Source organism: Lemur catta, chromosome 21 (assembly GCF_020740605.2).
Source record: "Lemur catta isolate mLemCat1 chromosome 21, mLemCat1.pri, whole genome shotgun sequence".
NCBI classification, from domain to species: Eukaryota; Metazoa; Chordata; class Mammalia; order Primates; family Lemuridae; genus Lemur; species Lemur catta.
In genome coordinates this window covers 9,221,562-9,245,115 of record NC_059148.1, presented here as the reverse complement: position 1 = coordinate 9,245,115, position 23,554 = coordinate 9,221,562, and the positions used below count along the sequence as shown (strand labels likewise).

General features: G+C 53.0%; 2 protein-coding genes across 6 annotated transcripts in view; one reads left to right on the top strand and one right to left on the bottom strand.

Annotated features, from left to right (window-relative positions):
• The window catches only part of P2RX6 (purinergic receptor P2X 6), a 34,156-nt gene that overhangs the window by 3,291 nt on the left and 7,311 nt on the right, over positions 1-23,554 (bottom strand). For 2 of the 5 annotated variants that reach the window (XM_045535147.1, XM_045535148.1), the window contains exons 1-5: positions 4,580-4,864; positions 3,780-3,930; positions 2,315-2,386; positions 297-372; positions 7-100 (exon numbers count right to left, since the gene is read on the bottom strand). In XM_045535147.1, the coding sequence (XP_045391103.1) occupies positions 7-100; positions 297-372; positions 2,315-2,386; positions 3,780-3,930; positions 4,580-4,743 (557 nt within the window). In that variant the 5' untranslated portion in view covers positions 4,744-4,864. Of the gene's footprint in view, positions 1-6; positions 101-296; positions 373-2,314; positions 2,387-3,779; positions 3,931-4,579; positions 4,865-23,554 lie in introns of those variants that run through there. The other 3 variants (XM_045535149.1, XR_006730771.1, XR_006730772.1) reach the window with 3 other exon arrangements.
• Positions 5,490-17,463, top strand: LRRC74B (leucine rich repeat containing 74B). Its single transcript, XM_045535152.1, has 9 exons — positions 5,490-5,802; positions 6,480-6,622; positions 7,024-7,156; positions 7,962-8,168; positions 11,327-11,436; positions 12,369-12,484; positions 12,960-13,038; positions 14,935-15,030; positions 16,149-17,463. The coding sequence occupies exons 1-9, from the start codon at positions 5,652-5,654 to the stop codon at positions 16,299-16,301; spliced, it is 1,188 nt and encodes a 395-aa protein (XP_045391108.1). The 5' UTR covers positions 5,490-5,651; the 3' UTR covers positions 16,302-17,463.

Genomic DNA, 23,554 nt, shown 5'->3' with positions numbered 1-23,554 from the left:
ACTTACGTGGGCACAGCACCACTCTCCACCGGGCACCAGCTCCGGATCTCACAGGTCTTGTGGGTCCCGTTGAACACCACACACTGGCCTGTTTTTACGCCTTGAAGACACAAGATGAGTGAACTCCAGGCCCTCAGATCTCTGCAGGGCCGGGGGAGGGCGTGGGCCAGGGGTTGCTGGCAGAACAGAGAGATGCCGGGACACAGGCACAGCGGGGCTGCACTCAGGAGCTGCCCAGGGTCCCAGCCCGGCCCCCTGCTCTGGCGGAGGCACTGGAAGGAGGAGCCCACAGTTACCGTGGCTGTGCGTGCCTGTCTCCCCTTCGGGGCAGTCCTCGTCGGTCCAGCAGTTAGCCAGTGGCACGGAGGGGTGCTGAGAAGGGCGAGAGGGCAGTCACCAACACACAATCCTCCCCACTTTTACCCCCCAACTCCAGCAGGCCACACAGTAAGACTGGAGGGTGCAAATAGTAGGTGAGGGACGGGGCACAGGTGGTGCCATCTTCCAAAGACAAAGTGGGACCCCTTCCCTCCAGACAGTTCCGCCCTACAATGCACAGAAGTTGATTCTTTGAGGTCCAGCCCCTCTGGTCCAATTTGGACAACAGAACAGGGAAGTGGAAGGGACCTTGGGCAGACTAAGTTCTTGGTGCTCGGTGTACCAGTGGAGGCGCAGTGCTTGTCTGACAGAGCACAGCACCCTGCAGTCCCGGGGCCGGGGAGGGAAGCAGGGCCCCACGCACTTGCTGAGAGACTCCCAGCTACTGTTTTTGTGCTTGCTCTTCCATAAGTCAGAGACACTAATGCCGGGGCAGAGTCACAGTTATGGGGACCTGCCAGGAGGGGAAGGCAACATGGAGCGTCGGGCACTCTCACAAACACTGTCCTGCCCAGGTGGAGGATGGACGCCACTGCCAAGGCCACTTAGCTTGGAACACAGCACCAGAGTGGCAGGAAAGGCTGAGGGCCTCTGAGACGCCAGAAGGAAAGGGCGGGACTTTATGGGGCTGGATCTGTGATGCGTGGGCAGAGGACAGAGTGAAGTTGTCCCTACCTGTGTCCTGAGTCTGCCCCTCTCCTCCACCCGGCTGGGCCACCGTCTCCCATGGTGGCCACTAAATGGGGCCCCCACTTCTGCCTCTGCTCTCATCCGCCTCCCCAGGCAGCCCAAGTGTCCATCCCAATGTGTAGGAGAGTGGGAGGGAGCAGGTGACCAGGCTCCCAAGAGGAGGTGGCAGGAACTCTGGTTGTTCTCAGGGAGCCAGGCTGTCGGATCTTCCCTTTCATGGGAACATGCAGAAGTCCAGACACGGGCAAAAAGGAATCACATGGATTCCAGAAAGCACAGACCCGTGGGCCCAGCAAAATTCCAGAACAGTCTACAAATTGAACACTATATAGACATTTCTGAGCATTTAGAAAGGAAGAGACAGCATGTGGGTTTGCCAAGGGTGAGCACATCCTCTGTGCACATACCTCACCTCCTGTGTGGACAGGGGCCAACCACAGACAGGTGACGTCCCCAGCTATTGTGGTAGGACAAACCACCAGGGCTCAGGCGACAGGTGTGTGCACAGTGACCCCTAGCCAGCAAGCAATTAAATGTTGAATTTGATTAATGTCACTGTGGAGGTAGACTTCCAGGGCTGTGTCCTGGCCCCAACTGTTCAAACAAAATCCAAGCTGGGGAGGAGAATGAGTGTGCTCTGTGACAGATGTTGGAGCCCTGAGGACAACTCCAGGCAAGAGGAAAAGGTAAGATTTGGGGGAAGAATCTGGGCACTTCTGGATGAGAAATGAACAAAACAGAGTGAGGGATCCTTGCTTGACCACGGTTGTAGCGAAAAATACTCTGAAATCATAAGCCTAATGGAAGCCACCTCAGGACATATTAATAGAGGCTGGGCACAGAGAAGGGGAGGTGATATTCTAGCTTGGCTCTTGCTATTAGAGCCCACCTGAGCATGTGCCCAGCTATTGGTGTCACATGAACAACCTGGAGTGTACCCGGGAGTATGACCAGGATGCAGAGGGACCTGGGCACCTCATGGGCACTGCTGCATCTCAGAGGTCCAAGTCCTGTCACCCACAGGCTGGGAGGCCTTGAGCAATTGACTCAACCTCACTGAGCCTCAGCCTGTTCATCTTAAACGGGGACCATGATAATTCCTACCAAGCTGGGCATACGTGAAGACTAAATGAAATTATCATAAAAAGGTTTAGCCCAGTGCCTGGGATACCGTAAGCACAGACTGAGCCTTCAGCCACCTGGGAAGGAGAAAGGGAAATGTGTGGTGACTCCTGGGCAACCTTACCTCTGGGCATCTGCCCTGAACTTGGGTTGGCGTCACAAGGAAATTGGTCACCAAGAAGAACACGTTCTCTCCCTAGGAGGCAAGTCTCGAGTTGGTCCCTGCTTGGTTTCCCCGACTGGAAAGGCCAGAACTGGCAGCTGGTTTGGGAGGGAAGGAGTCTTGGCCCCATCCAGTCACCAACCCCACCCCCCAGGGAAATGCCTCCAGCAAGGCAGGCTGAAGCAGAGACAGGAGGCTGCCTGGGCTTCTGGCCATTTCTGAGCCCGGGGAGCCTCATGCCCGTGTCCTCCTCTGTGACGGGTTTCTTTCTCACGTTCACTCTCATTTGATCAGAATTTCCAACAGCCTCCTGCTTCTAGGCACTGAAGATCCACAGGGGAGTTGGGATGGGCGCCTGCCCAGGCTGGAGGGGAGGTGGACGCCTCACCACGTGCACAGCAGCGCTAGCAGTGCAGGGGCCAGGGAAGCAGATGGTAAGCTCTGCCTGGGCCAAAGGGTGGCCTAGGACGTTTGGAAGGATGGCTGGCAGTTCAGAAGGGTAGTTTCCTGGGCACTTGAGAAATGCATGCCCAGGAGAGGAAGTTGAGGGCTGGTCAAAGGGCAGTAGGTGTGGCAGCAGTTAGGATATGGAGAGATTGGTGGCCTTGGGGGCCTTCCAAGGATAGAAAGCAGGGGCTGCAGGCTCTGATGGTGTCGAGTGTACAAGCTCAGCTCGGCTGCTGCATGGTGTGTACCTAGCGGTAGGGAGTGGGCAGGAGGGGTGTCAAAGGACCCACTAGGAGACCGCAGCCTCATCCAGGCATGGCTTTTGCAGCAGTGAAAAACGTCAGGGGGGACAGGAAGGTGTGGAGGCTGAGTCCTGGATCCAGCTTAGGCGCTTGCAAGTGTCACAGCCCTTGCTGGATGAAGAGAGGCCATGCCGGGAGAGGGAAATGAGTTCTCTTTGGGCACAGTGTGTGTGCACCTGGGAGGCAGCCGTGCTCAGGGCAGGAGGTCACGGGGGAATCTGGGCATGAGCAGAACAGAGGTGGAAATTGAGGCTGCAGATGCACTGGTGGAGGGAGAAGGAAGCAGCCTGCGAGGCCAGAGGAGGAGTGCCGGGCATGGCGCCCCAGGTCAGGGAGGGGTGACTCAGGAAGCTCCAGGCCCAGGCCTACCCACATCCCTCTCACCCTGCCTTCAACTCAAGCCTTGAGTTGCAGACACCCTACTCGTTTCTGGATGAAGCCTTTGTAAACACAGTTCTTCCGGCAGGCAGCCCATCCCCTTGTCCACTTGGAAACCTCCTACTACATCCCAAAAGCCCTGTCCAGGTACCACTCTTCTCTGAGGCCCTTCCTGAGCCCCTCAAGCCACCCTCTGGCATCACGTGCCTCTCTCTTTCACACACTCGCTGCAAGGGTGGTGTTGAAGCTGACAGCAGGTGAAGGACTCATGCTCTGGGCAACAGCCCCAGGGTCCCCACCTGTGGCGGCTTCACGTAGTCGGCCACATCCCACAGCCGGTTCCCAAGCTCCTTGACCTGTGTCACAGAGACCCCTTTGAGTTTGGTGATGACAGAAATCTGGGGGTCCAGGTCCCGCTCCTGGTAGCCTTTTTTGGCGAAGAGAGCCCACCTGGAGAGGAGGTGATGGGCAGTGTGGTGTGTCCCCAGCACGCGGTGAGCAGGGGCAGAGCTGGGCCCTATATCCTCGGCAATCTCCCCATACACCCTAGAGGCTCCCAGCCCAGCATCAAGGGCCCTGCCTCCTCTCCAGCCTCGGTTCCCACCCCAAACCCTTGGAACAGGCCAAGAGCTCCGGCCATGCATCAGAGAGCCAGTGCCCTCAGACAGAGACGCCCACCACCACCACGTTCACCAGCCAACACCCCCAGCCTCGCTAGACCCAGCTCCCTCCTTACAGATCCCGCTGACCCCCAGCTAGACGTGGTGGTCTCTCTGGGGGGCCTTAGCATCCCAGCTCTCACAAATGTCAAAGACTACCTCCTGCCCCAGCAGGGCACCTCCTCCGTAAAAGGTGGATGAGGTGGGGGGATGATCCTGCACTGTGCCCAGAGCCCAACATGGGGCTGGGGACAAGGCCCTGGAAAGGGTGTGCACACTGGACTCAAGCACACAGTTTGTGCTTGAATTGCCTACCCCCCACCCCATTCCATCCTGCCCCTCCCCACCAGCCCAGCCCCCAACAAGCCTCAACCCCCAGCCCAGCAGGACCAACCCTGATCCCGAACAGGCCAGCCCAGCCAAGAGCTCTTCTCTCTTACCCCACCACATAGGCCACAATCCCAAGCTGCAGCAGCCTCTGCAGGGCGCCCACCCGCCAATTCCTGGTTATCACATACTTCTCCGTCTTGTAATCCAGAAGCCCCCAGCCTGCTGCGGCCCCTGAGGAGCCCATGCTCCCAGCTGCTGCTGGCTGCGGGCACATGAGTCAGCACAGCAGCTGCAGCCACAGCTGAACAGGAGGCAAAGCAGGCGCCACTGTTAAAGGGACACTTCCACTTGGGCAGGATCCAGCCTCCACCTCCGGCTCTCAGTCCCAAACCCCAGCTGCCCTGGCCCCGCCATCCTCTCCAGATTGCTCTGCCAGGCCCTGGCACACAGAGAGGAGCAGCCCACTCCCGCCCTCTGGCCTCACTTCCTTGCGGGGTGGGGAATGACAGGTGTTACAAGTGCCAGAGAGGGCAGCCGGGGGCAGCAAGAGCCCCGAGGAGGGGCCAAGGAAAGCCTCAGGAAGAAGCGACCTCTGGCTGACACCTGCAGACTCTGAAGCTCAACAAGCAAAGCTGGGGAGGGACGGTCCTGGTGGCGGGAGCAGCGTAGGCCGAGACCAGAGCGTGCGAGAAAATTGGGGGCCGCAGAGCGAGAGACCCTGGCTCCGGTGAGGGGTGGCCCGGCCGTAAGAGGTTCGCCAGGCTCTCCCGCAGAGCTGCCCCCTCCCTGACCCCACTGCGGTGAGTAAAGCGCAAGCTCTGCAGTCGGGCGTGTTTCCTCGCCCGTGAAACGGGGTCCACGCAGGACCCTCACGGGGCAGCAGGGAGCGCAGACGCCCGCGAGGCGCCCAGCCCTGGGCACGGCCCGCGGCGCCGGCGAGCGTGCTAAGAACCCGCTCCGGGTGGGCGCAGGCCCTCAGTGGTTTCCGGGGCAACCGACAGCACCGCGTTGCCCGGGCGACCACCGCGGGGGGAGGAGCGCGTCGCTATTGGCTAGGGAGAGCGCCTGTCGCCGTCCGCCACATGCGATTGGTCAGCGCAGCTGGAGAATCCGCCCACATCCCCGGGCCGCGCTCTAGGTGCGGCGCCAAGCTGTCCGGGTCGCGGAGCCCTAAGCTGCAAAATGGACGGAACCAGGAGGGGTTCGTGCGCGAGGTCTGAGGAGAATGAAGAGCTGGAAGAAGAGGCGGCAGCGGCCGTTGCACGTCCTGCAGGGGTGTCCGAGGCCGAGGAAAGTTCGCGCACGGATTCGGACTCCGACCTGGAGACAGAAGGTGCCCCGGGCAGCGGGGCCAGGCCTGTCTGCTCACCTTGGGGGCTTCTCCAGCAGGGGTGGAGGGAGGCGGGCTGAGGCCGAGAGGGCAGGGGACCCTTGTCCACCAGAGAGCGCACCCCTTTGTGGGGCGTCTTCAGGGTAGTCCCTGCAGCCCGGTGCCCTCCCCTCAGTGTTCTTGGGGCATCAGGAGTTCTACCATTAGAACATGCTTCCAGAATGACGTTAAAATGCACAACCCCCTAGACAGTGTACCAAGGGGTATCCCACCCTGGAATGGGATCAGAGCTGGGCTTTCCCAACGCACAGGAAAAACTAAGCTGATGGATGTATAGAATTTAGAATTATTTCAGTTTTTTTCCCTCCATAAAGTGTTCATAAAACGTTTGTGGTCTGCAGTCCAGGGTAAAAGACACAGCATGCACGCTGGCATCAGACAGACAGCCTCCTAATCCTCTGCTAGGATTAGCTACGATTAGCTGTGTGGCTTGGAGGAAAGGATTTACTTTCTTTGAGCCTCTATGCCCGCATCTGTAATATGGGAGCAATAGTCCCAACTAGCACAGGAAGAAATTCCCCTAGAGGGAAAACATAGGCCAGGTACTGACGGAGGACAAGGGAGGAGGCAGGGGTTGTGTCTCTGAAGGGGTCTACATTTGTCCTCCTGTCTCCTACCAGGCACCCATGGGCTTGGAGAACTGGGCGGGGACACCCTCTACCTGGAGTCTTGTCGGACCCATAGCGTTGTGCCTATCTCTTGCTTTCTGCACCAAGGGAGTGCCCCAGAGCTGAACCTGCGGCACCGTGGCCTGGGGCCCCAGGTACCACTGGAGGGACTCTGGGGCCAGGCTTAGAGAGGGAGGACCAGGAGACAGCAGCCATAGGAGTGCCCCTCTCTGAGTCCAGCCCACACACTCCTCAGCTTTCCCCTGTGTCAGGCCTGTCCCATCCCCTACATCTGGGAGGCAGATGAGATAGAGGCTGTGACAGAGATCTGCATAAGAGATGGGGAGCCTTGCAGGCCCCTAACCCGCTGAGGGGGTCGTGAGTGAGACCTGGACACAGCCTGGAAGGAGAAGCAAGTGTCCTGGTGGTGGGAAGGGGAGGGCTTTCCAGCTGGAGGACAGTGGGCTGGGCCCTGGGAGTGTGAGCCAGGAGAGTGGCCAGCTGCGTCTGGGGCCCTCAGCCCTGGGAAGGACCAGGCCCCTCTGCTCCATCCCAGGGGGCCCGGGCTCTGGCTTCCTCGTTGGCCTCCAAGCCCTGCATCAGGCGGCTAGACCTGCGGGACAATGGGCTCTGTGGGGCTGGCGCAGAGGCCCTGGCAGCTGCCCTGAGCAAAAGCAGCAGCATCTGTGGTAGGTGCCCAGCTGGGGCAGGTGGGTGGGCTTGAATCCTCCTTTTCATCAGGGATGTGGCCCCCCTAAGAGGGACCTTCTCACCTGGGGACTGCTGGTGATTCTGGGGAATAGGGAGGGGCCCTGTCACAGGGTGGGGCATGTGGGGGTGGAGTTAGACCCTGTGCAGTGTGCCCAAGCTGGATGCCACTCCCTTCCCAACCCACCCATGCTGCCAGTCCCCTCCCTTGCTGGCCAGCGCTCCCAACCCCAGCACATGGTAGATCCCCAATGCCTGAATGCATGGTGGAGGAATCCTTCAACACAGAGAGGAGGGGGCCGGTCAGCCCAACCTCACTGAGCCTCGGTTTCCAATCTGTGAAATGGCCCCAACAATACCTCTTCGCGCTTGGGGTTGCAGTGAGCATTAAATGAAAGTGGGTATGTGAAGTGTCAGTACAATGTCTGGCCCATGTAAGTGCTCCGTGTACTGCCACCTGGGCTATTACTGCCAATCCCGGCACTGGGGCAGTGAGGGCTTCTGCGGTGGGTTACATCACTGCCAGATGGCTGCCCCTCCACCACAGCGTTCTTGACAGCCCCCAAAACGCCATTTGACAGAGAAGCTTGTGGACAAACAGGAATGGGGAAGTCAGGGGCCGGAAGGGACCCAGCTCTTGGGTGGCAGGGTCATGCAACCCCAGACAGTGCAACTGCAAAGTCCCTTCCTCTGCCTCAGGCCTGGAGGTTTGGGGGGTGGAGGAAGGGGAGGAGGGAGGTGCCTAGCTTTGGATCCCCCTGACTGAGGAATGATGCTGGTGCCCAGATGTGGACCTGTCAGAGAACCAGCTGGGAGCAGCAGGGGCCCAGGCCCTCTGTGCTGCCCTTGCGGGGAACTCAGCCGTGCAGAAGATTCAGCTGTCAGGGAACAGCCTGGAGGAGCAGGCGGCCCAGCACCTTGCTGAACTCCTGCTGGACCACACAGGCCTGAAATCCCTGGACCTGAGCTATAACGAGCTGAACGACCAAGCAGGTAAGGGCGACCATGGGACACGAAAGCTCATGGGTCAGGGTTGCCAGGATCATGGTGAGCACCCACCAAAGAGCATCCACATTCTGGCTCCTGCTCTCCACACCCCACCTTGGCCCATTCCTCCCCTCTCCAGCCACACAGAACCCCCAGTTCATTTCACAAATAGCTCATTGACATTGCTGTATGTGCTGGGCTGATTTAGCCACTAGAGATCCATCCTTGAACAAAACAATGTTAACAAGATCATTCTTGGTAATTATCGGTGTTACAAAAGAACCGATAAGGGCTGGTATGATGGCTCAGGCCTGTAATCCTAGCACTCTGGGAGGCCCAGGTGAAAGGATCGCATGATGTCAGGAGTTTGAGACCAGCCTAAACAAGAGGGAGACCGTGTCTCTGCTAAAAATGGGAACATTAGCCAGGTGTGGTGGTGGGTGCCTGTGATCCCAGCTACTCGGGAGACTGAGGCAGGAGAATCGCTTGAGCTCAGGAATTTGAAGTTGCTGTGACCTAGACTGATGCCATGGCACTCTAGCCCAGGTGACAGAGCAAGATTCCATCTCAAAAAAAAAAAGCATCTCTACAAAAAATATGAAAATTAGCAAGGTGTGGTGGTGCACACCTGTAGTCCCAGCTACTCAGGAGGCTGAGATAGGAGGATCACTCGAGCCCAAGAGTTTGAGATTGTAGTGAGCTATGATGATGCCATTGTACTCTTGCCTGAGTGACAGAGCAAGACCCTGTCTCAAAAAATAATAATGTGTGATTCTAGAGAAGAATGGGGACTCCCTGATTTAGAGGGGTGGCTGGGGAGGCCTTTGTGAAAAGGTGACATTGAAGCAGAAATGTGCAGGTAAGACCAGAGGGAGAGCATTTCAAGCAGAGGACAGTGAGCATGCAGGCCTACTTTCCAGACTGACAGACACCAGTGTGACTGGGCTAGTGAGCCCAAGGAGAGTGGCTGTGGTGTGGGGTGGAGAGGCTGGAGGGGGCCACAGGGCTGCAGATAATGGCAAAATGTATGAAAATTTTATTCCAAGTGCTGGAGAAGATACGATTGGGATTCCTGGAGCTCATCAATCTTGTGCCCCAGGGTCTTTGCACCAGCTGTCTGCTTTTTAAGGAATATTCACTTCTACCTGCCTTTCCCCAAATGCTCCAATCAATAATATGAATCACCTGGGACTCTGGGCTAGGAATACAGATTCCTGGGCTCTGGACCTGCTGCACTAAACTCTTGGGGGGATGCCCAAGCATCTGCATCTTAATGGATGCCCAGGAGAATTGTCTGATCTGGACGGTTCAGAATAGCTGCTCTGTCTCAAGCACCTTAGAGTGAGTGGGTGGCAACAGCCTGTGAGAATTGGCCTTGAGTTGAACTGCCAGAGTGCCAGTTTGCCTTCTAAGAAAATCATTGTGAGAAGTCAGTGAAATTAAAAGAAAGGCTCATTTCAGACTTCGACAAACTTAAGTATAGGTGTCTCTCTGGGCCTGCAGCTGGGCAAGTGCCAGAGAGGCAGCCAGGGTGGAGGGGCTGGAAGCCAAGGCCTCGTGCACATGTGCACACGAGGGAGAGAGGTGGGCCCTGGAAAGGACAGTCTCAACCGGGCCATTGTTTCTCCACGTGGGGGTCTGTGGTGGGCCTGACCCCCGTGAGGGGTGAAGGAGCTTGGGTCTCAGTCTCCCCTCGGGTCTGTGGCGATGGTAGCACCTGTCTCATCGGACGGCTGCAGGGGTCAGAGGACAAGCACTGGCAGTTGCAGAAGAGCCTTCTCACCCGTCAGCTGTTAGCAAAGAAGGGGCTTCCCCGCAAAATGAGGGACCACTGCACTCTCCTCCCAGCCCTAGGGGTGTCTGAGGAAGGAGGAAAGAACCTGTATCTGAGAACCTGGGGGTATCACTTCCCATGCTGGGCTCCGAGTCCCAGCGTCGGTGCAGGGAGCTCTCCAAGGTGCTAAAAGCGTCTGCCCTGGCATGTGCTGGCCCAGTAGGCTGGCTGAGCACTCTCGGTTAGTTTATGTTTTTCCTCTGCATTTCTTCAACCCAGCCTTGCTAGACCTGTGCGAGGTGTCAGGATCACAGTGAGGGGTCAATGTTAGACCCTCAAGGGGCTCCCAGGCTGGTGGCAGAGACCAGCCAGGCAGAGAGAGGTCCAATGGTTGGAGCCTGGAAGGATGGAGGCACCATAGACAAGGGGCCTGGAGGGGTCCAGGCCAGCCCAGTGGGACAGGCAAGCCCTCCTGACACCATGGAGCCAAGTTAGAAGGATGAGGAGCTGTTAGCCAGGTGAAGAAGGGGGCTCCAAATAGGGGACAGCCGGAGGCATGTTGGTGCTGGTGCTTTTGCGACCTGGGAGCAGCTCAGACTGCCTGACAGAATGGACAGTGGGCTGGTGGGTGGGGTTCTGCCCAAGTTACATGCTGAATATCTCCCAGGCTTTCTTTCCCTGCACCGCGCCTTTCCCTTCTCTACCACCCCTTCATCCTCCACTGCAGCTGTGCCAGCCCTGTCACCTCTGGCCTAGACTGTGGCACCAGCCTCCAACTGGTCTCCCAGCCTCTTGCCTCTGCCCCCTCCCACCCCATTTGATCCTCATCACCCACTGCTAGGGATCTTGATGAGACGCTAATCCAGCCCTGTCACTTCTTAAGGCCCTCCCTGACTCCTGGCCACCTGTAGGCAGAGCCCCTTGGTTCGGCATGAAAGGCCTGTGCAGCACCTCTCCTGTACCCATCACTCCCACCTCGCCTCACAGGCTTCCCCTCCCCGGCCCCGGCTCCAGGCTGCGTGCATTTGCACAGGTGTGTCTGCACGTCTGCGCTTTCCTGTGTCCACTCTCCACTGTGCATGTGTATGTGCTGGGACTTCCTCAGTCCCACGTCATCTGCTCTGTCCACTTTCCTAAACCACTGGGTTAACAAGGCAGGGTTAGCCCCTTCCTCCCACACTTGCCTGCTCTTGATCTCAATAGTTCACATCCCATTAATCTGTATTAATATCTTCCCCATGAAATGTGAATTCTTTGAGGGCAAGGCAGGCCCATGTTGGGTTCATCTCTGTGACCCCTCACCCAGCAGAGACTCAGGCATGCAGTGGGCATCAGTGTCATTTTTTGAAAGAACAAACAGAGTGAATAAGATCTCTCATTGTTTCTGAAGGAGAGATGCTCGGACCAGCCCTGGCAGAAAACACAGGACTCACTGAGCTTAACATAAGCTGGAATCACCTCCGAGGCCCAGGAGCCGTAGCATTTGCCAGGGGACTGGAGGTAGGAGGCTCCCGCCCAGTCGGCTCCTCAGGCCTGTCTTTTGGGGCAGGTCTCCCAGGTGTCGGCCTCCTGTTCTTTGCTGCTCTTCAGAAATGAACCTTGGATCTTTTAAGCAGAGGTTAAAGAGTGTTTGTTTAAGTGACTTTAATTTCCCTGGCCTCATTTAATGACTGCAAAACTCTGTGCTCACTCCCATGTCACACAGCTGAGTGTCTCACACCTTCCCCAGACATCAAAGACACTCATCTAGTAGGAGACATCCGTGCAGCCCGGTGACACATACTTGCTGTTGGGCATACGCAGATGCTTCCCTGAGATGCCACCCTTGAACCCTTGGATGCCACCCTTGCACCCTCTCAAACATCCACCCGCTCCCTCGCGTGTTGTGGCTCACAGGCCTCGGGAATGGGAGGCTTAAGCCCCTACCAGGGTGGCAGGAGGTGCCTGTGATGTCTCCAGTGCCTTGTCCTCTTATGGCAGGTGGCAGGTCAGGCTCTTTCCTCCCCCTAGCATAGTCCCCTGGGCGGGTTTCATCTGACAGTCCTTCACTGGAACCTGCGCTGGGCCCTGGGCTGCTCCGCCTCTCAGGGTCCCTGCCTTCCAGAGGCTACTAAGTGGGTGTGAAGTCTGATCCCCATGTCTCTGGGGCCTGCTGCTGTTTGGCGGAGCCCCTCCCAGTGTCTGAGGGTCATTCACACCCACAGCCACCCTTTCTCATTGTGCTTCGGGCCATTCAGCTCTCCTGGTCACCGTCATCCAAGCCACAGCTACCAGGTGCCTGTGTAGCACTTTCCTGTCTCTTCCCTGGAGCCTCTGCCCTCTGGACCGTGTCATGCTCCCTGCACCTCGGGCCTCTGAGCTCTGAGGCCAAGGCCCCCTGCCTCTCTCCACCGTCAGATGTGGTCCCCTGGCTTTGCTCCTTGGTGTTCTAGGCAAACATCTTCCTTAAAGTCCTGGACATCTCGTACAATGGCTTTGGAGATCCTGGAGCCTCCGCGGTGGGTGAGGCCCTCAAGGCCAACAACGTGCTGGAGGAACTCAACATGAGGTGAGGAGGGCAGGGGTGTCACCCTCGGAACCAGGGGCTCCGGGTTCTTGCTGTGGTTCACTGTAATTCCTGAACCTACCACAGTCTACCTGTGATGGGGCTTGAGCCACAATCCCAGAGCACCCAGCTCCATCTTTCTCATTCAAGTTCATCGTTTATATGTTGGGACTTGTAATTCCTGCAGTGCAGGCAGGTGGCTGGGAATCACAAACGTGTGTATAAAGCATCTTCAGCAGGGCCTGCGGTGGGGTAGGGGCTCCGCGAGAGCTTCCTCCCTCTCAGAAAGGGAACCTAGTCGGGGTGGGGTGAGGCAGGGCCCTGACAAATGGGCTCGTGTGCATGCCTTGCTCAGCACGTGGCAGCTCCTCCAGCCACCTGGTGGCTGCAATAGCAGCTGTGGTGGGGACTTGGGGGGCAGTCGGCTCTGCACATCTGTGTGGAAGGTAGCACAGTGCACATGTTTTTCTTGTTGCAGCAACAACCGAATCTCTGCAGTGGGAGCGCTGAGCCTGGGCCTGGGCCTCCAGGTCAACCAGACGCTGAGAGTTCTTGTTGTGAGTGCTGGTCCGATGGGCACAGACCTGCCCAGTGCCTGTCCACACCGATCCCTCCCCCGCCACATCCCCCCCACCCCAGCCTAGGTGCAGCTGGTGGGTGCACACTGCACACAGGCTCCAGGGCCCAGGTGGGGGTCTCTGGGAGGGACCTCCTAGCTTCCCCTTGCGACCACTTCCTCCCGGTGCCATTCCCTCCACCCCTGGCCCGGCCCCCTTCGTCCCCCCACCTGTCCCTCCTGTGGCTCCCCAACACTCCTTGCTGCCTTCTTTGCTGGGACCCCAGTGCTGTGTCATGTTCATCTTCTCCCCTGCCCTTGCTCTGGCCTTGCTGGATCCCAGGGTCATCCCAGGGGTAGTGCTGGCCTCTGCTGAGACCTGCGGCCTTGCGTGCCCAGCAGGGGTTCCCTTCCTCCAGGCTTGCAGGTGGGGAGGAGCGCTGAGCAAGGCTGACAGCAGAAATCAGAGAAAGGAGGGAGCCCGGCCAGAGTGGAGCAGGTCCCAGGGACCACTGTGCCCACAGCATGTGCTGGGGGACAGTATTGCCAGCTCTGGAGGAGGCCTCTGGCTCCGCCTGGCCCTCAGCTCCCGCCCCAGCCTTCCCCAGGCTCCTCCCATAGCTCTCACACACACCAGCCCCTGCCCCTCCTGGAAGCTTCTCCCTCTAAGGGCTGCCTCTTTGTGGAGGGCTCCTTCTCCCCGAGTCAGAGGTGGGGCCCAGAGCTCATGCCGCCCCTCCCTTTCCACACCTTCCCTCTCACCCAGCACAGTATGCTCAGGCCGCTGGGCCCCCTCTTCTCACTTCCCAAGGGGGAAGTGAGACTTGCTAGTCTCCTGGCCCTGGTCCTTCCCACCTACTACCCAGTGATCTTTCTAAACCAGAAATGTGCCTGCACGTTCCCTGCTTAAAACCCGTGGGGTTTGATCCCCTCTGGATAAATCCAAGCTTCTTAGTGTGTCATTCACAGCATGTCATGGGGATCTGGACTCTGCCAACCCCCTCTTCCAAGTTCATTGCTTTCATGCCAAGCGGCTCAGAATTCACACACACACACACGCACACGCACACGCACACGCACACATGGTACTATTTTTTCACCTCGTTTGCTTCCGTTGCTTTTCTTACTGAACTGCTCGACCCCACCCTTAAGTCCTCGAACTTGGTTCAGAATAAATCTAACCATGATTTCTTTAAGTTCTAGTGTCTTTGTTTTTTTGTTTTGTGTGTGGGGGGGGGTTGTTTATTTTCTTAGAGACAGGGTCTTGCTCTCTCTCTCAGGCTAGAGTGCAGTGGCACCATCACAGCTCACTGCAGCCTCGAACTCCTGGGCTCAAGAGATCCTCCTGCCTCAGCCTCCTGAGTAACTGGGACTATAGGCGCGCGTCACCATGCCCAGCCTGTCTTTGTTCTACATCTGATAAACAGATTTATAGCCAGTACCTGTCCATGAAATATTTTAACAAATTCCAGTTCACAAGCAGGAGGTCAGCTTCAGTTTATAGGCCTAGGTTTCATTATTACCCATGTGCCTAACTGTAGCCATTGTGGGCCACTGCTAAAATTTTCTTTTGGATTTTCGTTTTCCTGACACGTCCCAGGTAGGGTTGGTGCACACTCTCTCATTCCACTTGTCACACTGCGTTTTTATGATGTCTCCTGTCCCTCCTCTCCCCCAGCAGGTGAGCTTTTTAAGGGCAGGGGTGTGTCTGGTGCATCCGTTCCTGTCTCTCCCAGCAGCCTCACCAGGGCGTGCTGTCCGGCAGAGACACCTTCTGAGCTGAGACAGTGGGGCACTCCTAACCAGTCCTCAGGGATGGGGAGACCCTCCTTCCCCTTCACACTGTCCCCTGGCTTCCCTGGGCTCAGCTTCTCTCTGTTTTGCGTGTGTTTCTCAGGTGTCCAGGAATCCCATGCGAAGTGAGGGCTGCTTTGGTCTCCTCAAGTCTGTGCAGGACAATCCAGCGCCTGCTCTGGAACTGCTGGATTTCTCCGTAAGAGCTTTTCATAAACCTCGTCTCTGATCCTCCCAGCAGCCCTGGGAGGTATCATTATCTCCATTTTAGAGGAAGAAAGTGGGGGTCAGAGAAATAAAGTGCCCTGTCCAGATACACCGTGAGGCAGAGGCAGAGTACCAAGCCGGGCCTGAACGCAGGTCTAGAGGCCACTCTGGTTCTACTCCCTCTGGACTGGCAGTCCCGCCGTGGTCTCCTTGGGCCCCTGCCTGGATTCTTCACTGGCTGAGAGAAAACAGGTGGGGCTGGGGGGCACTACGCTCACTGTTCACTGACGCTTAGATCTGCAGGTTTGCTGTGCGCAAGGCTGCCCTCCCCTCCTCCCACCCTGCTGCTGCCTGCAGGGGGACTGTGGCGCTGTAAGATTCACTTGAGTGGCCATGAAGGACATTAGGGCCCCTGTTCATTCAAGTTTGCTTTTGTAATACAGGAAAATAAGTCACTCTTTTCTAAGGCAACTAATCATTAAAGAGAAAATCCCAAAATAAGAATCATTAAAAGAAACGTCCAATTACACATCAGTGCTTATTCTAACCCTGATTTATTTCAACCCAGACTTGGGTCAAAGCCTTTCCAGAAATGTATATTTACAGTTCCAGTCCTTAAGGTTTGGGACAACTGATGTCAAACATCCTTACTATTTTTTGTTTATTTGTTTTTTGGAGAGAGAATCTCACTCTGTCACCCTGGCTAGAGTGTGGTGGCATGATTGTAGCTAGCTGCAACCTTGAACTCCAGGGCTCAAGCAATCTTCCTGCCTCAGCCTCCTGAGTAGCCAGGGCTATGGGCTCGCCCCACCACTCTTGGCTAATTTTTTAATTTTTTGGTAGAGACAGGGTCTTGCTTTGTTGCCCATGCTGGTCTCGAACTCCTGGCGTCAAGCCATCCTCCTGCCTTGGCCTCCCCAAGTGCTGGGATTACAGACATGAACCACTACACCTGGCCCTCTTCTCTATTTTAATAGTTTGGAGAGTTTGTGACTGTCATCCACAGGAGAGAAGCCAGCTGAAGGAGCTTCTTTGAGACCCTGTGTAAGTAAAAATAGTCAAGTTCTCAGAACGCAATAACATATGGCCTTGTGATGGATTTCTCCCCAGGACATCCAGGTGAACATGGAGTTTGATGACCTTGCTAGCTCAGTGAAGGTAATTATTCCTGGGCTTTGCATAAAGACTGGTGCTCGCAGAGCGGAGTATAAAAAAGAGTTTCTGCCAGTCTTCAGACTGTCCCTACCAGTGCCTGCCCCTTAATGACTTTGGAGTGTGGCTTCCTCCTCTCCAGCGAGCCACTACAACTTCTACATTGATTGCTTTTCGACTCACGATGCCTTGTGATCACTCCTGTCTGCACTGAGTCCCTCCATCAGCCGGGTGCTAAGTCCTATGGAGCTGGCCTTCATGATGACTCAGACACCTGTTCTTCCTCTCTGCCCCTCTGTCCCTCTGCCTCTGGACTAATCTGGGCCTTTATTTGCTCTCACTCAGTCATGTAACACAAACCCTTACTATGTTCTGCACATTGAGCTGGACAGGGGTCAAAGATGCCCAAACAAGTCCCTGCCCTCTAGACATTCATGTTCTGGTGACCTTGGGAGACTATTAAAATTTCAAGAGGTGCACAACTGGCATTCCCAAACTGTACTCATGAGAATTCAAACTGGTACAATCTATTTGAAAGGCATTTTATCATTATGCACCGAGAGTCATAAAACTGCCTATGTCCTTTGATCCAATCATTCCACTAATCTGCTCTGCAAAAATAACCAGAGATGCACAAGAAGACTGATGTTCATTGAAATGCTGTTTATAATAATGAAAATTGGATGTATCCCAAATAACAGGGGATCAGTTAAGTAAGATTTGGAACTCTGAAAACATTAAAAGCCACATGCTCAAGGAACATTTAACCATTCATGAAAATACACATGATTAATGTTGAGGAAATCGGGATCCAAAAATCACATGGATTTTTTGGCACTTCCTGAAAAGATTAATCATAGAATTACCATATGACCCAGCAATTTCACTAAAGAGAAATGAAAAATGTATGGTCCACAAAAAACTTGTACATGCATGTTCCTAGCAGCATTATTCATAATATCCAAAAAGTGGAAATGGCCACCAATGGATAAATACAATGTGGTATAATCCATATAAGGGACTATTATTCAGCAATAAAAATGAATGAGATTTGAGGTTATAAAAATGTTCTAGTCAGTCCCAGTATATTCACTTTATAGCTGCTGGCAATATGGAAGGTTCTTTATCTGTTTGTGTAAACCATAATTTCTGTCAAGGTATCATGGATTTTTAAAACTGGTATTTCATTACAAGTGTCTCAGTGTTGGTTAATTAATTTTTGCCGTGACCATTACTGATCAAGCAAATAAATTCAACAGCCATTTGGGAAAAACAAAAAAAAGTTCTAAAATTGATTGTGGTGGTGGTTGTACGATTCTGCAAATATACTAAAATAAATTAAATGGTATAATTTAAATGGGTGAGTTGTATCATATGTGAATGATAGCTCAACGAAACTTTTTTAAAAGAAGGAAAAATACTGATATATGCTACATGGATGAAATTTGAAAACATGCTAAATCAGAGAAGCCAGACACAACACCACATATTGTGTGATTCCATGTATATGAAATCTCCAGAATAGGCAAATCTGCAGAGACCAGAAATAGATTGTAGGTTGCCCAGGGCTAGGAAGATAGGGAGATTAGGAGTTGACAACTAATGGATATGGGTTTCTTTGGAGAATGACAAAAGTGTTCATTCCTGGTGGTCTAGTGGTTAGGGAAAAATAGTGTTCTAAAATTGATTGTGGTGTTCTGCAACTCTATGAATGTGCTAAAAACCATTGACTTTTACATTTTAAGTGGATGAATTGTGTGGTATGTGACTTATATCTCAAAAAAGCTGTTAAAAAATCATACTGTTTGATTCCAATTACATAAAAATAGTATGAATGTATACACACAGGAAAAAAAGACCAAAAAGTCCTACTGAAATATTAATAATATTTATCTCTAGGTTGTGGGTTTATGGATGATTTTTATTTTCTTTATATTTTCCTGCATTTTCTACACTTTCTATTGCGAATATGTCACTTTTATTATATAATCAGAAAAATAAATATTACAGTCATATACTATATAATGATGTTTTGGTCCATCGTGGACCAGATATACCAAGGTGGTCCCATAAAATTACAATAGCATATTTTTACTGTACCTTTTCTATGTTTAGATATGCAAACACAATTGTGTTATAATTGCCTACAGTATTAAGTACAGTAACATGCTGTACAGGTCTGTAGCCTAAGAGAGACTGGCTAAGCCATATAGCCTAGGTATGTAGTAGGCTATACCATCTAGGTTTGTGCAAATACACTCTATGATGTTCACATGATGAGATCTCCTAATGACACATTTCTCAGAACATATTCCAGTTGTTAAGCAGACACATGACTGTATTTAAAAGCATAATGTGATACAGGCTACAGTTCAGTTATGTGCATCATGTGGTTGGAGCCCTGAGGAAGGAAGGTGCTATGGACAGAATTGTGTCCCCCACCCCCTAAATTATATGTGGATGCTCTAATTCCCAATGTGACTATATTTCACGATGGGGCCTATAGGAGATAATTAAGGTTAAACGAGGTCATGGTGAGAAGGTGGCTGTGTGCCAGCCAGAAAGAGTCCTCAGGGACTTTTAGCCTCCAGAACTGTGAGAAAATAAATTTCTGTTGCTTAAGCCACCCTGTCTGTGGTATTTTGTTATGGCAGCCCCTGGAGCTGACTAATACAGGATTCACTTTCCTGGGAAGAAGAGTCAGGGAGGGCAGTGGCCTCCTCTTGGTTTCCCTGGCTTTCCGCAGACCTCCCTGCCTGGCCCTCCTGCTTGTGCCAAAGCGTTCCTTCTTAGGGCACGCCTGATAGCACTGTTCAGAGCCCTCCCAGCCCCAAGCCTACAGAAAAATCCTGGATCCCGGGCGTTGTCCCATCACACTGGGTGAGCTCCCTCTCTCTTCCTTACTCTCTAAGGAGGGAAAGTTAAGAGTCTTCTCCATCACCCTCTAGGAAGACACCAGAATGGGGTGCTGCGTTCTGGTGATGAGCTGAGTATATCCTGGATTACTTTCCCATGCTTATTCCAGATGTGAATACACACTGGATGCCAAGAAAGTTAAGATGATCTTTAAGTATGGAGGAATCAGATGATTGTTCCAAAGTCCTCCAAAATGGACATTGGGTCCCAACTCAGCTCTTCTGCAGAAAGGGGTGTGCCCTCCTCCTCCCTGGGGGCGGGAAACCCACTCCTCAAGACAGAGAGAAAGGGAAAATAGCTCACAGCAGTCTGAGAGAGCTATGTGAGGTATGCAAAATGTCTCTCTTGTCCCAGAGAGACAAGAATGTGGTAGTAGGTCTCCAGCTCACTCCCAACCCATGCCCAAGAGCAAGTGTTTAAAGGCGTTTTGTTCCTGACTAGCCACTCCACTCATTACCTTCTTGTTTCTGGAATTTGGGATACAAAGAACAATGTATAGCCAATCAATAGCTTACGTTGTGTTATTTTGGTGTAAATTCTTGGTAAACAATTTAGGAACTGCCTCTCCTTTTCCTTTAAAAACCTACTTGTTAGGTTTTTCCTTTTCCTATAAAAACCCTATCTCTACAAAATATAACAAAATTAGTAGGGCATGGTGGCACGCCCTGTAGTCCCAGCTACTTGGGAGGAGGCTGAGGTAGGAGGATCGCTTGAGCTCAGGAGTTCGAGGATACAGTGAGCTATGATGTGGAACTGCACTTCAGCCTGGGTGACAGAGCAAGACCTTGTCTCTAAAAAACATAATGATAATAAAATATTTTTAAAAACACACACAACCATACTTGTAACCAGGCAGGGTGGCTGTCGCATGTAGTCCCAGCTACTCATGAGGCTGAGGTGGAAGGATTGCTAGAGGCCTGGGCAACAGAGCAAGACCCTGTCTCTAAAAAAAAAAAAAAAGTAAAAACAAAAATAAAAAATAAATGTACTTGTGACTGCCGCTAATCCACGTGTATATTCAGAGCAACTTTGTGCTCCTGGGTTGCAGTCCTCAAACTTGGCCCAAATAAACTCTCTACTTGTATTAATTTTCCCTCAGCTTCTACCTTTTTGGTTGACAGAAGTGATCAAATCCTGCCCTCTTCCCGGGTGCTGGGTGGGAAGGGCTTTTCTGCCCCAGGAAGGGAGCAGATGATTGAGGGGGTGCCGTGACTCTGCGTGGATGGCGGGAAGGCCTCTTGTTTGCAAAGACCTGACTGAGCGGCGCAGAGGCAAGCAGGCCCGGAGCTCCCAGGGAAGGGACCGTGGCATAACGCCTTCGTCAAGCCATTCGCACGCCAAGGACTTACGTGCACGGTAATGTCCTGCATCCCACCAAGGCCCTGTCGTAGCTGCTCCAACCTCGCGGTGCGAGGACGCCACGGAAACGCCCCAGCCCCGAAGCTTCCGTCAGCGACCCTACTGCCTTCCCGCCAAATCTGCATCCAATCCGAAAGAGCCACCACTCTCTCTTGAGTAACGACCAATCAGAAGTGGGACCCCGAGCCTCGGCCCGCCCCCAGGAGCTCTGGGCCAATGGCCGTGCGGGTATCGGCGCGTCAATCCGTGGCAGTGCGCGCGCAGCGCGGCGGCAGTTGGGCGTGCGGCGGCGGTGGCGCCGGCGGTTGGGGTCTGGTAGCGGACTAGGGCGGCGGCGGCGGAGCTCACCATGGTAAGGCCTCGGGCTGGGGCTAGGGCCTGTACACTGGGCACGCGTAGCCAGGCTCCGGGCACTACCGCTCGGCAGACGCCTGGGCGGGAGGGCGGACGAAGCCGGCCGCGTGAGGCAGCCGGAAGGAGGGACCCTGGTGCGGGCCTCATCGTGGAGAGGAGGCAGGACAAGGACGCAGGGGGCCCAGGGCGCGACACCAGGATACTGGCCGGGCTGCCGGGTCTGCGGGCCGAGGGCCGTGGCGACCCCGAGGGAAGCAGACTGGGCGTGTCTAGGGTGACGCGGGCAGCAGGTGCTGGCGGCTCCCGGGAGGGAGACCAGGCGGGAAAGAGCCAGGTGGCGGCCAGGGCGTGTGAGGGAGGGCTGCTGTTTTAGACCGTGCTGCTGGCTTTGACTCGGCAGAAAGGGACCAGGTGGCGGTCTCAGAACAGAGCGCTGGGTTCCTGACGACTGGAGGGCCTTCTCAAGCTTTCTGGTCTCAGGACCTCTCTACGCTATTAAACATGATTGAGGAGCCCAAGGAGTCTGTATGTGCGTTGTAGCTATCAATATTTGCCATATTAAAAAGTAAAACTGAGCTTTTAAAAATATTTATTCATCCACTTGAAAGCAACACATATTAACATAAATAACAGACATCTAAGTCAAGTCTGAGTAGCCAGTTTGTCACTTATTCTTTCAAGTAAAAGTTGTGTTCCATGAAAAAAGTGGCTAGTTTAGCTTGCAACTTAAACAGATGCACAAGTGCTTTTTCTCAAGGCAGCTGTAGATTAGTATGTGAACAGTGCTTTATGTGTACGTCCCATTTTGAGGGTAGAGATTTAATACAATTAGTATTTTTATCACTTCATCCAAAAACATTCTTAAATGAAACTTTTTTACCTTGATCCATGCTTAGGTGCCAGCAGTTTTACCCACTTTTGCTTATGCATCATCGGTGCAAATGTCAACACAGTGAAAAGGATTGGTAATGTTGACCTATCAAGAAATTGGTTTTATCCTCCTGGACCCTGAAAAGGTCTGTGGACCCCTAGGGGCCTGGGAACTCCACTGAGCACTGTTGCTGAGTAGGAGATCAGTAGAAACAATGGATCATTGACTAGAGAAGACACAGCTTTATTGTAAAGCAAAGGAAGGAGGAGAGCAGGAAGGGCTACAGTAGTCCCCCCTTATCTGTATCTACAGTTTTGCTTTCTGTGGTTTCAGTAAAATGCAGTACAGAACAGTAAGGTACTTTAAGAGAGAGACCACATTCATGTAATAACTTTAATATATTGTTATGTTCTATTTTATTATTAGTTATCATTGTTAATCTCTTACTGTGACTAATGTATAAGTTAAGCTTTATCAGAGGTGTGTATGTACAGGAAAAAACAATATACATAGGGTTTGGTAGAATGCGGTTTCAGGCATCTACTGAAGGTCTTGGAATGTATCACCTGGATAAGGGTATTTGCAGATTTGGTGGCAGGAAGTGATGCTTCTGGGGAAGTAGAAAACAAGGTCATCTGCCAAGAGGATTTGGTCTGGAGTTTGAAAAGAATCGAGGAAGTTTCAAATAATGTTTCAGAGAGCTAGCTGTCTAAGGAAATGTAAAACTTGATGATCCAGGTGAAGTTGGCAATGATGAGTTTATCTGTTGAAAGAGAGGAATGCTTTTTTTTTTTTTTTTGAGACAGCCTCGCTCTGTCCTCCCAGATGGAGTACAGTGGTGTCATCATAGCTCACTGCAACTTCAAACTCCTGGGCTCAAGCAATCCACCTGCCTCAGCCTCTCCAGTAGCTGGGAATACAGGTGCAGACCACCACACCCAGCTAGTTTTTTCTATTTTTTTTGTAGAAGGAGGAGTCTCACTCTTGCTCAGGCTGGTCTCGAACTCCTGACCTCAAGTCATCCTTCTACCTCGGCCTCCCAGAGTACTAGGATTACAGGCGTGAGCTACCATGCCCAGCCTAAAGTGAGGAATGATTTTCCTGACTGTTTGAATTAGTTTTATTAGATATTAGTTTTTTAGATAATCGGAGATGCAAGTGGCCTTGCAGACCACTCAGCTTCCGAATCCCATTTTGTAAATGAAGCAATTTATAAAATGTGTAATGGTGTAAGGCCACAGAGCTTACTCTGATCTTACTGGGGCAGGTGAGTAAAATGCCAAATGAGGCATCCTGTGAAATACACGGTGTCTGGACTGAAGTAAGGCAAAACAAATGACATGGAATGGTGGTTTGAAAATGGTGGTTTTGGGATGATTCCAAAGGCCTTTCCCAGAGTGTTGATGAATTCCTCCTTTGGAGGAGTGAGTTCCTAGGCACTGGAGAAGTTCTTTCTGGAACTGAATGCTTCCTTCTGGGATGATGTGAGGGGATTGTTGCATTATGTTGATCTTTTATGCCCCTTCAGACTCTGAGACTTGGTATTCTACAATAGAAAACAAGACCTCAAGTTCGTGGGATTTCAGGTCAGAATTTAGAATGGGTGGGGTACCTCAAATTGTATTTGCTCTCCTCGATGTATTTGTGAGGATTACTTGTCTAAAATTGAACAAGTGTAGCTTTGCGCAGTGGCAGTATCATAACCAATGAGGTTTATCCAAGGCGTAATTATTGCTAATAAAATCGAACAAGTGGTGGGTGTGTGTACATTATGTTTCTGGCAAGAAAGAGATGGTACATTCAAAATAGATACTTTGAGGAGAATCTAAAAAGGTACTGTTTATAAAGGTTTGGTCAAGGTTTA